At 40.6% G+C, this 12,792-nt stretch overlaps 1 protein-coding gene and 1 pseudogene across 1 annotated transcript; one reads left to right on the forward strand and one right to left on the reverse strand.

The window, feature by feature from the left end:
- Positions 1–228: 228 nt before the first annotated feature.
- LOC147450459 (uncharacterized) lies at positions 229–10,084 on the reverse strand (annotated as a pseudogene).
- Positions 5,612–5,854, forward strand: LOC147450460 (uncharacterized). The gene has a single exon (XM_086520724.1). The coding sequence runs from the start codon at positions 5,612–5,614 to the stop codon at positions 5,852–5,854; it is 243 nt and encodes an 80-aa protein (XP_086376850.1).
- Positions 10,085–12,792: the final 2,708 nt, after the last annotated feature.

A 12,792-nucleotide genomic window follows, 5' to 3' on the forward strand; every position in this document is an offset into this window, starting at 1 on the left:
ACGGCTGTCCCCATCTCCACGATCATCACCATCATGGCCACTGATTGGGACACCACTCCTCTCAGCCTCTTGACGTCACCCCTCGGTCTCTTGTCGAGCCACCTCTGTCATATCAGCCTCGCCATGCTGCTCCTTTATTAGTTAGTGAAATAAAAAAAGAATTCATTATAGTTACCATGAAAAAAACTACAATGCAAAACAAGGATATGTACAAGTGGATCTGGACTGTCAGTAAGTGTCTGACACAAAGCACTGTAGCTGCACTATGTGGCGTACTCTTATCTCTTGTGCCGTCGGTGCACGACCATAGTCTTTCGTCTACATTAAGACACAACCAAAGACTTATTAATTTTTGCATTCAATATTACTACCTTTAAAAGTTAAAATGTGAATGGTCTGTACTCACAACTATGGCCACAAATTTATCCCGTCCCATCCGCCCTAGTCTAGATGTGTGACGTAAAGCTACTCTATTTCGTGCTGCCTCCTATGCAAATTTCAATAAACAAAATAACATAGATTAGAGGAAAGTTAGAATCAATCTAGGAAAGTTCATATTGATTCTAATATATATTACCAAAGGTACATACCTTTTGTTGGGGAAAATTAATGCGTAGGCGCATCTCCTTGCAGAAGAATTGCCATTTCTCCATGAAAATGGTTGCCTTCCTCTTGTTAGACGGAACCATACAATAGAGCCTGTTTATTTTTTAAATTACAATAAGCGTCAGAATATACCATATAACTATTAGATTTCAATGTTTTGTTAATTTAATTTTTTATTTTGGTCATTTGATAAATATCTCATGTTTTTATGGTAATTGAAATCTAGATTCGGATCAATCAGAGGGTACACCATCACCTCCTACTAGTGGTAGCCGGGGTGAACAGAGTTTCGATACTGCACATGAACCCGTTTACAATGATTTCTACTATGATGAGCCTATTATATGCTAGTGTGCTCGTTGTTGTGGCACGTACCGCAGGCCATGACGAGAGTGCTTTTCACATCAGATGACTTATGGTACTTTTGAGCAAGCACCACCACCTGAGGAGCGACATCGACCTATGGTATATTTTTTATCTCCCTTTTTTTGATATTCGATTTTTACAAATCAAAGATATATATATATTATTTAGCTAGATTATATATTTAGGTATCTTCACTTGATGACGAGGATGACTTTACTACCAGTGGTGCACATGTCTTTCGCACACGGTACGGATAGGTCATTTGTCAGTTGTTGTAGCTCAAGGTTTCTCGACATCCTCTACCTCCTCCATTGGAGGCTGGCAGGGACGACCAATTCCTTCAAATGGAGTGGTTTTTGGCTTTTGGCGCAATCGCTACATGATTGCTCCGTCCACCATTAGTGGAGTGGGATGAAGCATCTTTATTGCACAGGATTTGTATGTGCCCCCTCATTCAGAGGTTACCCTTATGTCTATTTGTGGAGCTATATATAGATGGGGTCCATGGCATCAGCTCACTCACTACATCCAGAGCATAACTACTTATGGATTATGTCTCAATGCAACCTCTCTTTTTGCTAGAGGGATTACACATGCAGAAGGCCAAAGACTCTATGTTGATGGAAGACCTTACTCTCAAGGAAACGTAGGAGGTTTAATCAATAGTAGTCGAGGGAGAAGTGGAAGAACCAATTGCACATTTGTGGAGTGTGAGAATAGTCATGAACCAAGACATATGAGTAGGGATGTACCAAGATATATAGTTGTCCATGCTACTAAATCATTATGTGTTGGTGATGAATTGCTTGTCAATTATGGATGGTGTAGACCTCCATGAGCACCCTTAACAGATGAGGGTTGAGAGCTCATTGTATACAATTCCTAATGTTATTTTGAAATTTGTACCCTAATTCTACACTTTAATTTTCATTACGTTCAGTACTGTTGCTAATTTATTTTGATATTATTTTTTGTTGTCTCCAAATGTTATTGAATTCCATGCACATCTCTCTACTCCTTTTATATAGAAGCATGCTATCGATACAATCTTATTTACCTTCAAATATGAAAATTCCAGATTATGACATTGATAACATCACAAATCAACATTCACATGACGTATCTCAAATTTCAATAGAGTGCATGAGGATCCTACGCAGGAGTGATCCTAATACGTATGCAAGACTAAAGGAACAATACTCTAAGGACTTTAATGGGCGTGATTATATCTTTGATAATGATGATGGCATGGCTGATTTTATTGAGGATTGGCATCAAAATGATAGTGCGAGCAATATTCCTAACAACGAGAAATATCTTCGAGAAGAAGATCTAAAGCATATTCATGAACGAAGCCAACTGACACGACTAAGTGCAAGCTTAATTATTCTTAATCTTCAAAACCATTTTGAATGGAGTAATGTATCCGTTTCAGCACTATTGAAGTATGTATACATCTAACATATTTATTTGTTACACTCTAAACATTGGTGCTCGTTATTGATCATATTTTTAATAAACTTGTAGGCTACTCTCTCAAAAGTTCTTGCCGACAAGAAATTCCCTTCCTACATCACGCGACGAGGTGAAGAAGATGATAAGTAGTCTTGGACTTGACTATTCTTCCATACATGCATGTCCCAATGATTTTATTTTATATAAACATCAGTACCAGGAAAGTGTGACGTGACCAAAATGTCAAATGCCTCGTTATAAAGAGGAGAAAGGTAAGGTCCTTAGAAAGATATTGAGACATTTTTCCTTGGCTCCGCGTATAAAACATATGTTTCAAAGTTCCGAATTAGCTAAGCTTATGACATGGGGAGTGAAGCACAATACCAAAGATGGAGTAATGCGAATTTCGCAGGATAGTCCTGCATTTGAGCATATTGATTCGCGATGGCCAAATTTTGCAAAAGAATCACGCAATTTAAAGATGGGTGTAGCATTAGATGGTGGGAATCCACTTTCTATAAAATCAAGTAAATGGTCTACATGGCTAGTGGTAGTTATTAACTATAATCTACCCCCATATCTTAGTATTAAGAAAGAGAATTTAATGCTCTCACTCTTAACCCCGGGAAAGCGACAAGCTAAAGACTTGAATGTATATTTGGCTCCTCTCATTGACGATATTCAAGATTTGTGGAGAGGGATTGATGTCGTGGATATTTCAAGAAGCATTGGTGAAAGACAGTTCATTGTTCGTGAGATTTTAGCATGGACTATCCACGACTTTCCAGGATATGGTTTTTTGCTCAGGTAAATGGTTTAGATATATACATTTTCTCATATGTTTTTTGTATATTTATTGTGCTAATAATCTTCGTTATGTTTTCATGCAGGAATATGTACCAAGGGTTATAAAGCTTGTCATGTGTGTGGTGATTGGTTGAGATCAACTTATACCAAAAACCTCAACAAAAATATATATCTTCGACACATACGATTTTTACCTGAAGAGAATTATCTATGAAATAGAAGGCAAGCCGTACATTATAACGAGAAGGTAGAAGGAGGCAAATGTACAATACCAAACACACCAAAGGATTGGTATCTAAAGTGGACTGTTGGACCCGCTATCGATCCGGAGTCGGAAATCATAAGTGGTGATGATGATGACGCTGTGAAGGTGCGAGCCAGAGGAAAACGTTCGCCGGCTCAAAGTCCTTCGATATAGTACACTTTGGAATATTGGAAGGATTTGAAGATATGTCATCTTCTTCATCCTATGCATATATTTAAGAACGTTGGTCATTCGTTATGGCAACACCTTGATGGCTTGAAAGACACAATGGCAACAATAAATGACTTAAAGGATCGAAACTCAAAGCCTATTCTATGGCTACTTTGTGATGAAACTAGACACAACCTATGAGCCTTCCCCATGGGTACTCAGCATAGAAGAGGTGCAGACTATCAACAAGAGGATTCAATTGATTCGTATGCCTACAGGATATGTAGCATCTTGTCAAAACATGCTCACTTTAGATGAGCAAGAGTTTGTCGGGTTTAAAAACACATGATTGGCACAATTTTGTGAAGGTAAAGTTTTATCAATCTTTGTAAGTATTTATTTTCTTGCATGTTTTGTTGATTAGATTAATCATGTATAAAACATGTTCTACCCCTTGTTATTGATGGATGTACTACCCAAGGAGTCCGAGACGTAATATATTGCTTTGGATCGCTTGCAAGATATTTATCGCTCATTGAATTTTAGTATAAAATTTTAGTTGATAAGTTCTTAATTCAAATATAACTTTAATATCTTCTTTCTTTTATTGATAGATGGATTACATCTAAAGAAATTGACAAAGGGTTAATTCCACAAAAGAAGCATGAATGTATAGAGCTTCTTTGTTTAATGGAGAAGGAACTTACAACCTCCTTTTTTGATATCTAGGTTCATTTGCTAATCCATCTAGTGGACGAGATAGAGCTTGCTGGTCTATTTCTACGCAATGGATGTTTTGGGTTGAGAGATTTATGGGAGTACTCAAAGGTTATGTACGTCAAAAAGCAAGACCAGAGGGTTCTATGGCAGAAGGATGGATGCTTGAAGAATGCATGTATTACGTTTGTGAATATTTTGAGCAAACCGATTTTGAAGCTCCACGCGTATGGACAAATGAGTCTTCTTCTACCATGTCAGACGAGGTATTGTCTGGTAAGGGAGTCCCTTTTCGACTTAAGATCCAAGATAATTTGGATATTTCTACTTTCATTGTCTATAATAGCGAATGCATGCAACAATTTATTGAGGAGTACGAGGAGAAACTTGCGAACCAACGAGTTAGTAGACGTAAAAACAAGAGATCCAGACGTGAAATGAACCTAAATAACATCAAAGACATACCTTCTTTCATGGATGGATTATACACCTGTATGCAACGGGCGGATAGAGATCATGAGACAATCTCAAGGGAACAGAGAGAGTTTATGATCGGATGTGAAAGAAAGGTAACTTTTGGGTTTTGAAAACTTTAAACTAAACAAACATTATTCCTTTTTTTCTTATATCATTTGTATATTGATCTAGGCTCAAATGTATACAAACATGTGGAGTTATGGTCAACATCTTTAAATAAAAGCTATTGACGACTTACGTCTAACTCAAGATTCTTCCATTGTTGCCTCTTTCAAGCAATTATCACGTGCAAGTTCAAGAGACACAAATCTTGTAGATAGTGAAATTGGTTATGTGGGAACCATAGTCGACATTTATGAAATATCGTATCAGATCTTCAGACAGGTGAATGAAATCCTCTTCATACAACAATGACACGTAGATTTCTTGAAGCTATTCATAATTCTAAAGTTTTGATTCGTGCATTTTGACAGGTGATTCTGAAGGTGGATTGGTTTTATGCCGAGTATAAAGGCAATAGTGCCACAATGAGAAGAGAACCATCCAAATTTTGGTCCGTCGACTCCTCGAAGTTAATGCGTGCAACAAGAGAGCCTTTCATTCTGCCAACTCATATTGAGAAATTTTTCTTTTACAAGAAACCCAAATTCTCATCCATGGTGGGAAGTTGTGCATGTCCAACCTAGAGGTTGTCAGTTGTTTGATAGAGTTGATCGTGAGGAAGCAAATCAGGATGAATTGATAAAATCCTTGAATCTAGACACATCCATGGTAGAGACGTGTAGAATTTCCCTTGCCGATCATGATGACATTGTAGATGATGAGAACGACAACCATCCGTACTCTGACACTACAGACACCGAAGAGGAAGAAGTAGTGGATGTCGAGCACATGGAGGAATTGAACGTCAACACAGATTTAACAGTAGAGGAGTTTGAAGAAGTAAACAAAGATAATGAAGATGAGATTTTATTGATGGTTAATCTCAGAGATGACGATGAGGACTATTAGCCGTGCGTGTCAACTCACAAATCAACCTATATTGGGTAAGATTTAATCTCACACTAGTTCATTTTGTTAAGTCATTATTTTTATTCTTTTAAAATCTTACTAATAAGGGTGGGTGGTGGGGAGTCTCGTGGTGATAGCCTCATATGGCTAGTGTCGAGGTTCGATTCCCTTTAGACTCGTTTTCTTTTTGTAGCTATGTACAAGGTAATCAAAACACTCCGCTGCTCGAGATACGAGGACGCTTCCACTGACAGTGAAGCCCATCTGAAAAGCCTAGCATTTTTGCATGACAAATCAGCCGTGGATTTTTTTTAGTTTTCAGCAATCAGACCCCGTAGTAGAATCACCAAAACTTACAAATCTCACCTTCTCGCAGCAATTCCTCGCCACAGAGTCAAATCCATGAGCGTTTGTAGTTTCAACCCAAAAAACGTAGATTTTAGCATCTGCGTTTTTAGCACATTGTCATTGCATCGTCGTCATCCCTGTCGTCATCGACATAGAGTCAGAATTCAACAGATGAAGATTCGTGGATTTCAGCCATAGCGTTTTTTCAGATTCCAGCCCGTCTCATTGTTGTTCTCATCATCGTCGACGGCGGCAAGTCCATAGCAAATGATTTAGTCTCCATTATGTGTTGATCATCAAAGATACTGGGGAGAGAAAATATGATAAATCATAATGCTTAATGCCTAATTTGCACTAAATAAAGTTTAACCAAGCATGGCAGTGGATCATTGTGTAGCCCAAAACCATCCTACATTTGATCAACTTATCAGTGATTAGGAAGCGATGAACTAGAAATGGTTTTTACACTTAATAAAGTTTAACCAAGCACGATATTGCATCATTGTGTAGCCCAAAACTATCCTACAGATGATCAACATATTAGTGATTAGGAAGCAGAGATTGCTGAAAGCATCACAAGAATCAACAGCAAATCATTAAGAAGCACAAGGCTACTAAGAGTCGCAACAATGTTGGAAAAGCAAGAAAAAATGAGGCAAAAAAGGAGAAAGGTGATGAATAGAATCTAGAAGAGGAACAACGCGGGATACTACAAATGAAACCTGTGGTAACAAAGGAGAGGTCCAAAGGGAGTGACAACATGTAGAAAAAAAAACAAAGTGTTATAATTGAGACAGTAATGCTTGCAAGACATGCTAGGAGTGAGAGTGAGTATCCACTAAGCTCTAAATGCCATCCTCCGCACCTAGTGCCATGTTAACAAGTCATCCAAAGGACAAAGGCACTACCATCTATACAAAAAGACGTAAAGAAAGTAAATGATTAAGGACTAGCTTGTAAATTCTAAAGAAAGTAAATGATTAAGGACTAGCTTGTAAATTCTAAAGAAAGTAAATGCCAAAACTTCCAACAAGATTTGAGGCCACAATTGTCCAACAAATCCAGAATCAATGCATAGCCACACTTCTTCAGCAGTGCCTACACCATTCCTTCATACCACATTGCTGAAATAGTCACAAACCGTCATGTTAAGAATACTCATCAACATTTAATTGTGCCAAAAATCTTCCAGGAGACCAGCACCATTGAGCATATTTACATGGACCATCAAACCAGCTCAAGTTGCTAAGGGTACACACCACACTTTTCTATCAGGATTATTGCCATTAGTGTCTATTTCCCCATCCATCAAAACAGAGAACCCATTCCATTCACCACCGGTTCAATAAGGAAACCCCCTTAAATCCTGCCACAATAACCTCTATGCAAAAGTGAAAAAAAAGAAACCATGTATAGTACACACCAACAGATCAGATGTGAAAAATAAACAACAAGAGTGGCGATCAAAAGATCATAGAAATTCATCCATTAGCAACAGTGACACCATGCATACCCTAGAGATGTGAGACACTATGTAGAAAGTGGATGCAAAATTTTGCAGAGGAAAGACCTTGACCTGATTATCTCTCTCATGATTTCGTCTCCTCTTATGTGGGGCTGGCCTCTTGCCTGGCTAACGAGCCCACCATACATGCCTGCAATAAGGTCTAAGGAGGTCTAATGAGAGTGGAAATGTGCAACGATCGTCTGATGCACAATAGTGCACAATTGATGCATGATAGCGCGCAGCGGGCCAGGTGCAATGGGTATTGGAACGTGATGCTCACCAACAATAGCATGGTACAGGACGGCCAATTGGCTGGTATGGAAGGATGGGGGTCTCGGACCCGCCTGACTAATGATGTGAATGGGTGGGAAGTTTTTTTTCACACCAAGATCGGAGGATCTATGGTGCTTACTGAAGGGGGTGGCTGTCGAAGTCATGGACGACGACCAGGGTTACCTGGGTTTGTGGAAAAGGAGCCCCTTTTTGGGTTACTCAATGGAACTGAGCAAGGCCTGTTGAAGGTGAATATATGCGAGTTAGCTAGTAAGTATAATGGAAAAGACAACAGGGGTCTCGTATGCATGATAATTGACCCTTGAACTCAATTTATAGGGAAGCTAAGTGTGTGCAATGACTTCGTATGGGACCCCGCACACAAGAAAGTTTAGTGTAATAGAGTCCAGATCACTACAACAGGGCGAGGTACTAAAAAGAATGGGGTAAAACTTTCAGCGGTGTGCGCGAACCCGGTTAGGTGTCGCTGAAAAATACATGGGAGGAAGAGCTGGTGGTTGATGTAATGCACTACCCGTATTGCGAGCAGGCAGGCTTCAGTGAGCACCAGCCCACGTCTTATTAGAGTTGCATGTTTGGCTAGTGGCTTGGATTGGAGCCACAACAACAAAATGCGAGGTCAATGATGATAATGGGTATGATCGGAGAGTGATTATGCACATGCTTCTGCTCATTAAACGGTGTTGGCTAAGATGGGGCCACTGGACTCATGGTAGCAAGGCAGCAAATAAACTATACGCTTATTGCGGACAGCAAGGTAGGGCATCGAAGTGCAAATCTAAAATGCGTGGAGGGCAGTTAAGCAACTTTGGTTGGCTGATTGCTTGGACCGAGTTTATGAGGTGGATACCTCCTAGTCCTAGAAGTTGTGAAGGCCCAAAGAGGTGCAAAAGGCTGAGGCATATTGCTCATGATTATGGACATTAAGAGATGTTGGCAAGGATGGAATCTCTACAACTGACAGAGTAGCGAGGTGATGCATAACAGTTTTGTTTTATTTGTCATTATGATAGACAGAAGACATACACACCATGTACATTTGATTTGTCTCATAGGCCGGTTTTTGCCTGGCATAGATGTTAAAAATATTTCTTTCTTTCTACTTACCGTGCTGCGTCGCGTCGATGACCCATAAGTTTGCACATTTGCTTGACCATCCACTTGTGACTCCATCCTGTCCCATACTCCGTCTCTAGTGTGTTGATAACATATTTCTTTCCATCCTCGTGTTGATCACTACAGTGCAAAATAAAGTCAATTAGTAATTCAACTAACAAACTAAAATTTATATTTTTTATGTTAATTAATACTTACTCCCATGGTATATGAACCTGCTTTAGATAAGACGAGCAGAGGTCTCCCATCCGATGTTTGAGGGCGATGCTGGCTCCGAGCTAGAGGATAGCCCCGTCAGGCAAGATGTCGCATGTGACACCAAGCTGCCAATGCACATGCACACTGGTGGAGGTGGGGGCACTAACGGGGGAGCTGGCGGCTGAGGTGGTCGATCGGCCTGGTGGCGTGCCACTCTATTGATGATGCCTACATGCAATATAAACATACGGCAGATTAGATGAGAGTTCTTAAAAACTACTTGATATTTAATCCATAATCACCATAATAGATATACCTCCGAGACTGACGGCCACTAGCCTGTGAATCAGGTGTCACCAGAGTACTAGGAGGTACATTAGGAGTAAGCCGCTGACTCTCATGATGTGATGTACTGGAATAGGAGTCCTAAGCAAACAAAGACATCAAGGGAATACATATATTAAGATTACTATATTAAAAAAAGAATGACATTACTACTTTATCAATCGAGAAGATTACCGATGTGCTATGGTCTGATCTGCATGAGAGGAAGTGTCCACTCCTGTGTGTGGCTGGGAGGATGTACCCTCTCCAGGACATACGGGAAAACTGAATCACACAAGAAACTCGATGGAGCTGTCTAAACTAGCGTCATCCATCTCCATATAATCTGACATAGCCTTCGTCAAAGCCTCTCCTAATAGTCTAGTGGTACATAGCAAAGTCTTGATGAACTTCAACTTCACTCTATGACCCTGATCACTCATCGTATCTGTATATTCAAAACCAACTATGTGTCAGAGTAACACAAACATCGTATCTGCATGTAACGTCAATGCAAGTAAAAATATTAATAGATCAAGAATCTACAGCTGAGGTCGAAACAGCCATGAATGGAGTAGACTACAACAAAATAGATCAAACAAAAATGTTACAGATGCTTCAAAATGTTATGAATCAAATGCAAGATTAGGTAGCAAAACTAAAAGAGAAACACGCTCAAGAACAAATTCAATGCAAGAGTAAGCTACATGAGAGATTTGATGGTTTGTGGTTGAATGCAGCACAAGCTTATAACCATATGGAAGATGTGGACAAAATGAAGTAAATCTTCATGTACGTATTCCTGGAAAGGACTCAACCTAAGCCATATGTTGTTGTTGGTAGCACTTCTACTTTCGCTTTCGCTCCCCAGTCTCAAATGGTATCAAACGTTGAGGTTATTCTCCTAAGCCAATGATCCCCTGCTGATTGCTTCCGTCGCAAAGAACTCCCTCAAAACTGAAATCACTTCCCCTTGGTGGCTGTGTTTTTTGCAAACAGCAACGTTTTCACCTCTCAGGCTGCGTTTTCTGTGCTATGGAGCTAGATCAGTCATCGTTCCTCCCTTCTTCTCATCCCCAAATGGATTGCCCTAGATCAGTCCTAAGATCTTGTTCTTGGCGGCCAACACACAAGCCTTGCCTAATTTGTACCTTTGTGTTAACTCTCAGCCCTTGCGTTAATTGCGTATGGGCACCGGTTCGACGAAAGGACGCTTGTTTGGGAGCACATTGTCAGGAGTTTTTTGGAGCAAGGGATTGCGCATATGTACATACACATGCATGGTGCATCGAATAAAGGATTGCCCAATTTCCATAGCCAGGTGGTTACGTGGGGCCCACATGTGTACAGGTAGGACAGCATGTACATAGTGCAACGATTTTCACTATCACCAGTACCAGTATGTTTTTTCTACAATAATGAGGAGTTTATAGCACCTAAAACATCTCCAGGAAGCTATCCGCGGGCCGACGACATGAGGTAAGCAGGTGCATCAGATGGCATCTAGTGGCGTCAGGAGGGCGACCGAGGTCAATATTTGCACGCGGATGAGGACGGACACAACGTGGGTGTTTTCTTGTGAGAGTTATCCAGAAAGTTCATCATTAGGACCACTTTTTGGGGCCACTTCACGTGGTGGCGAGATGCATTATTGAAAAAAAGCTGAGTGCCAGGTGTGCGAATGATGCAAAAAGGTGACAACTATGCACTGCGAGGTCAGTTTTTGGCCTGTTCGGGGTCCGTTTGAGGTCATCTAAAAGATCAAGGGTGCCCAAGTAATAAAGCTAAGTGTGGGAACTGAAAAAACAGAGAGAAGACCAGAAAAAACGTTGAGAATAGAGGAGGAACAGCCGCAGGTGTGTTTTTGGTGTTTTTGGAGCCTGTTTTGGCCGTAAACTGCTCATCCGAGGTCGGATTTGAGCACTTTGACATTGTAGACTGGGGTTTTGGGCCGTTCCGGACGCGATGGTGCTATCCATTTTGCCAAACAAATTCCTCACTCTTTTCCTGCTGTTTTTCTGTGTAAGTTTCTCTTATGAGCGAAGTTTCTACTCCATTTTGTGATTGTATCTGGCTTATTTTACCTATATTGTGTGAGCTATTTGCCCCATTGGTGTTGGCCCAAGCTCATTTGTATCTAAAAATCAGAAATTCTCCTCTTTTGAGCTGAGTTTTTTGGGTGTGTGTGTGTGTGTGTCTGTGTGGACTGGGCTAGTGGATAGTCTCTCTCCTCTCACTCCAGAGGTGTGTTCCCTGTCTCGGCCAGGTGTGTTGTCTACGCCGAGTGGTGCCCCCTAGTGTGTGTGTGTGTATCTTCCCAAGAGTGTGTGTTGGGTCGTTATAGAGGTGTTGTGTGTGTTTTCATCCCGCTCACATTATTTTGGTGCCCCCACTGAGGATCTTCTTCGAGTACCTTCTGCTTCAGGTTGCAGATTACAGGTTACAGGTTACAGGTTACAGGGACAAGTACAGGTACAAGTGATTCACACAGGTACAGGTAGCTGGAGTACAGTGATATACTAGCAGTGATGTCACTTGCAGTTGTTGTGGGTATGTATCACTTGGCGCTTATTTGAGCGCATTGTCTATTGGATTGTACGTTACTTTTGGAAACTGCCATTGTACGCATTTGTGGAGCCATACTTGGTTGTATTTGGCAGCCCCAGCCATTTCTGAGACTTGATCTGGAAGATAGTCATTTCTGAGACTTAACTATATGCGATTTGCATTAGCCTTCGTGTGAGGGTCGATGGCGTGAGGTTTTTATTGAGCTGGGGGATTCTCAAATGTGGAGATCCTTTCAGTGATACAGGTAGCTGGAGCACCCTTTTTGTGACCTTGCCATAGGCTATGTACTAGTGAGTCCTACTTGATGCTCAGGTTCTATTGTTGACAGTTTATGCATACATAGACAGTCTATATTTTGGGTTCCTACTGCTCTACTTCTGGGGAAACTCTGTCGAAATTTTCCCAAGTTATGATGGCTGGTTTTTTGGCATTTTGAGCCATTTATGCTGTTATGCTGCTGAAATTTTGGCAAAATCAGAGGATAAGACAGGTGTGCTTTCTTGGGAGCTTCATGGTTGGCTTTAATGGATGATCAAAATGGCCCTCAATTCACTCCTTTTCATTTAACTCAAAGAATCCAGAT

The sequence above is a fragment of the Adiantum capillus-veneris genome, chromosome 9 (assembly GCF_014529385.1).
Source record: "Adiantum capillus-veneris isolate H3 chromosome 9, ASM1452938v2, whole genome shotgun sequence".
NCBI classification, from domain to species: domain Eukaryota; kingdom Viridiplantae; phylum Streptophyta; class Polypodiopsida; order Polypodiales; family Pteridaceae; genus Adiantum; species Adiantum capillus-veneris.